At 45.9% G+C, this 4,712-nt stretch overlaps 1 protein-coding gene across 1 annotated transcript in view; it reads left to right on the top strand.

Annotated features, from left to right (window-relative positions):
- Positions 1-315: 315 nt before the first annotated feature.
- LOC104536562 (axin-1) overlaps positions 316-4,712 on the top strand; it is a 22,452-nt gene continuing 18,055 nt past the window's right edge. Inside the window, exon 1 of the mRNA XM_010179216.1 lies at positions 316-406. Within this exon, the coding sequence (XP_010177518.1) occupies positions 356-406 (51 nt within the window). The 5' untranslated portion in view covers positions 316-355. The remainder of the gene's footprint in view (positions 407-4,712) is intronic.

The raw sequence follows: 4,712 nt of genomic DNA, 5'->3' as shown, positions 1-4,712 counted from the left end.
CAAGTCCTTCTCCCTGCCCTGTGCCTAGGGCAGTAGTCACGGGAGCCTTGCCTTGCTGTGCTCCTGGCAGATGCTATGTAAGTCCCCCTGGGCATCCAATGCCAGAGTGTTGCTGGTGCAGGGTCCTGGGTGAGCATCATTTCCCATACGGATTCCTCTTGCTCTGCTGTGCTTGCCCTGGACATGCAAAGCCTTTCTCAAATGTAAAGGGTTTTCCTGCCTGTCTCTCTGTGGCAGCGAGGCTTAAGTAAGCATCATGTGTCAGAGAAAGGCACTAAAGCAGGGTATGTTGTTGTTTTATTCCGGCAGAGATGGGATCCCACCATACAGACTCCGAAAGCAGCATCGCCGAGAGATGCAAGAAAGTGCCAAAGCAAATGGACGTGTGCCACTACCTCACATTCCTGTAAGTAGCACTGTCTCCTTCCCCGGAGGTAAATGCGCAAAATATGTGAGATCTCTAACATAGGGCTGCTCTCCTTGCTCAAATTTAACGTCATTAGCACTGTATTCACTTGGGGATGTTTTAAGAAGGAAACAGACTGTGCTAAGAAAGGGCTTGGTAGCCTTCTGCCAAATTAATCCCAAAAATGCATAATTTTTCTTAACTGTTCAGTCAGTAGCTGGTTGTTTTTCCTGTATGAGAATGGAAGTGCTGACTGGCATCTACCTATTAGCCAGTTACGTGCCCTCGGGAGAGCTGGAAGTGTTTGTGGAAGGTGTAGGAGGCCACTGGATGTGAAGGCTGATGTAGCCCTCAGCCAAGTTCAGCTGGGGAGAAAGGCAACTGTCCCGAGTGGTATTTCTGCACTGGGCAGCCGAAGGGATCTGCAACCTCTTCTCAAGGACTCAGCAAAGCCCGCCTGGGGGCACAAGGCAGGAGAGCAAAGAAAGTGCAGGCATAAGTATTTCATTTGTCTGATTCTGTCTGGCCGGTTGCTCCAGGTAAGCAAACAGCTTTGGAAGATGAGCGTAACTGCTAGGGCTCTGCAGCACCATCTGCAGCTCTGCTTATTATTATTTTCTGTCTGTGAGAACTTACAGGTGACATTTAATACCTAGCAGGGAATAAAGGTGCTTCTTTCCCCTTTGGACAGCTGGACTCCAGCACAAATCAAATAGGAAGGAAAAAAAAGCCTCCATCTGCTTTTTCCAGAAGTGTCTTCAAACTTGAAGCAGCTGTTCTCATCCTGCCTGCTCAAAGCAGCACAATACCAGCAGAAATACACCCTTGTTTTAATCTGATTTAAAAAAAAAACAAAAAAAACCCAAAAAAACCCCCAACCAAACCACCACTCTTTGTTTTTCCTCTTAAATTAGATTATTTTCCTTAGATTTAAGAGGGTCTCCTGTGCTTTGATCACTGGGTTGACAATAAAAGCCCTGGCTGCAGACGCTCACTAGCCATCCTTGCTCAGTCACCTCTCTTTTCACACTGTTGCTTTCACAGTGTGGTCGCTATGAAAGGGCTGGCTGCCTGGCTTTTTATTTCACTAGAAGCCGTTTTTACTGTAAGCTTGGCTTTGTTAGAGTTGAAGTTTGAAAGCTTGGCCTTTAGTTGTTGTTGTTGTTGTTGTTGTTGCTGCTGCTGCTGCTGCTGCTGCTGCTACTGTTCCCCAACAGTGAGAACTACCAAGTGCATATTCTCCAACTTCAAAGCTTGTCAGTGGCTTTACCTTTTGGATAAAAATAATCATGGCTTTCTGTTGATTGTGTGCACTGGCAATGCCTCGATGAACTGCAGGTTATAAACTCAGGGTATGGAGCATTAAATATGTATAGTGAGCTCTGCTTTTAACGAACTTCCATCTGCCAAACATTTCTTTTGTTGAACTGAATAAGCGTCATTCCAGCAGCAGTTCCTTGCAGGCTAATTAGTTTTACTTAGCATTAAATTTTAGCAACCTTTTTGGAAACCAGTTAAAAAAGAGGAGGGGAAAACAAGGTTTAAATTGGCCACCTGCTGCTTATAAATTTTTATATTCTGCTGCTTATCTACAGAGTCTTTTAGAATTACATATTCCTCCTAAACTATGCACAGACGCTTCACAAGGATTTTTCTGTGAAACATCCCCTGTTCCCATTAGATTCTGCACTATAATTTTAAGTCCCAGGGAAAAAAGGCATCTTGACGCATATTTATATGGGAGCAGAGGACTGAGAAGTCGAGTTAGTTCTAGTCTTTCTCCAGGGAATAAAAGTTTAGTGCAGACACTCTGGCACCTCCTGCCAGCCAATTACTGACACAGAATTGGCATCAACTTCAGAGAGGCACTGCTCTGCGCTCGCTTATCAATCAGCCAAGAAAGGAGAAGGTAATTAGACAATATGTTTTGACAACACCAGTGTGAAATTTTATAAAGTTAGTCTTTTAAAATCACCTCTAACTGCACGCTTATTGAATTAAACTTCCCCAATTAGCAAGGAGCCATGCAAATGTTTCTTCAAGTGTTGCTTTCCAAAGCCGGTGGTTAGGCTATCTCGCAGCCCACAGCTAAAGCCGTCTCCATCAGCCGCCCGGACCTGGTGGTTAGCGTGCTTTGAAGCGGGTAGCGATGACTCAATTGCAACCTTTGAGGGAAGGTCTTTATGGACTCATATCTAAACCGTGTAGCCAGAGTCCATACTGATAGCGCTTGCAGAATGCGTGGCATGTTTTCCTGGTGATAGTACGGAACCTCCTACTTCCAAAAAGTCATTTCAGAAGTCCTTTAGAGACCTCACCGTTCCCTTACAAATGAGTTGTGGGGCTATTAGGCAAAACTCTGAAAGAACTTACATTGCTTTTAATAGCAGCACTTTTAGTTAGGTCCAGAAGCTATAAACTGTGGTGGTTATATGTTATATGCCCGCTATTTTCAACGGCCATGCTGCCTCCAAGTAACGAAGGCGTGTGCTGGCTATGTAGGATGCCCTGCTATGCAGCAGGAGATGTTGGTGCGTGGATGGCTGTGTTCTGCATATTGCTCACTTACAAACTCACCAATGCTCAGTAACTTTGGAAAAGTTGTGTTTTGTGAAATGGCACTCTGCCCAGGCGTGCAATGCGTGAGGGTCTCTAGCAAGCAGTGAGACCTTTGGTTTGTTCCTCTTGCAGGAACCCATTACACAGGGGCGAGTGTTGCTTTTCATGTGGTTTTCCATCTCCCGCTTGGATTTGAGCAGTCTTGGAGCACCACGGAAAGAAAGAGCAAGCAAGTCCCCAAAGGAAGGGTGAAAGCCCAGAGAATGCAGGGCCATACCTGTGCTGGGCACTGTATTTACCCTGGCTATGGAATTCATCTGTTCCTAGGAGAGAATGGGAGATGCTCCTTTTAAAAAAAAAATTCAGAAAAATCCAACCTCAAGGATTAAGACTTGGGATTCCTTTGGTTTTTGTTTACTTGCATAAAGAGCTCATTTTATTATGTTCTTGCTGTAGCTTAATCATCGGAAGGGAGCTCTCCTGTCCTGCCCCACAATCAAGGAAGTTACAGCTCTTTACACTATTCCCACTTGAGAAGGAAAAAAGTAGAGGCAGCAGCAGAGTGGGTGAGGCTGATTGCTGAGCTTTCCCAAAAGGATGTCCTCTGTGCAGGGGTGGTTTCCATAGTGTTGCTGAGTCAAACAGAAGATTTTGAGTGACCACACTGCAATGCTGTACAAGTGAGGAGCGTACAGGAGGAGCCCTGGTCTCGTCTTGCCTGGATAATTACAGCTTAAAGAGCTTTCTGCTCATGTGAGTTGGGAACCTGCTTAGAAGCCAAGGGCAAGTTTAAAATCCTGAAGCCCTGCAGGATCCTCCTCCAGGCACAGGCTCAGCCTGGCTGGTTTGTGAGGGAGCATGGTCTCCCTTCTGAAGTCAGGTCCATCATTTGATAAAAGTTTCAGACACTTGATGGCTTAAGCCTTTTGAACCAGATCAATGTGGTTCATGTTTGCTGCCCAGGGAGATAGAGGAAAGCCCTCAGCAGTTACCTGTATTGTTTCAGCACGAGGCATTTGCATTCGTTAATCTGCAATAGTACTAGTTTTGGGGAAGTCTGGGTAGCTCATCCTTTGAGATAGGAATGAAGTCAGACCCATGGTGACGTTCAGAGCATCATCCTGCTTGCCAGCTTTCTGTGACTCACATTTCAGGTGCCTGCCAGGGCAACACAGAGTGTGCACAACCAGTATCTGTGAGGTGAAGTGAGGTTTATTTTGGTTGCACTGAACTTGGGTGGTCAGCGAGACCTTTGCAGAGATGGCTTCACAAAGGGGCCTGCATCTTGCACCCTGGAACAGGCTGCTGAGGACCTCTGCGAGCTGCTGTCCTGAATGGGAACCCCCAAGGACGGGGCAGTGGGTTTTGCAGACACAGCAGTTTATCAAAGATTGAGGAAAATGAGTTCATCCTAAAGATTCTCGGGTTCAGTTATTTTCATTTCTGTAGTTGAGCTTAAATCACCTCCAGACTTTGAGAGACTGTGGATAAACATGCTGAAGCATTAGTTGTAAAAAACCAAAATCATCTTACCTCGAGTTCCCTGGATACAGCAGTGACCCTGAACATCATCAGATCCTCATTAGACATGGAGCTGTGGTCCTGAAGCGTTGCTGGGCCTGGAGGGAGCCACCTTATCGTAACAGAACTCGAACATGTAGATTGGCAAACTTCAACCTTTGCACCTGCTGCTGCTGGGGGCTCAGGAGAGACCTTGCTTTGGGATTCCACATTGCATCAAAGGCTG

This window comes from Mesitornis unicolor, unplaced genomic scaffold (genome assembly GCF_000695765.1).
Source record: "Mesitornis unicolor isolate BGI_N332 unplaced genomic scaffold, ASM69576v1 scaffold28792, whole genome shotgun sequence".
NCBI lineage: Eukaryota > Metazoa > Chordata > Aves > Mesitornithiformes > Mesitornithidae > Mesitornis > Mesitornis unicolor.
The sequence above is the reverse complement of the archived record's forward strand: the minus strand, read 5'-3'. Positions and strand labels throughout refer to the sequence as shown.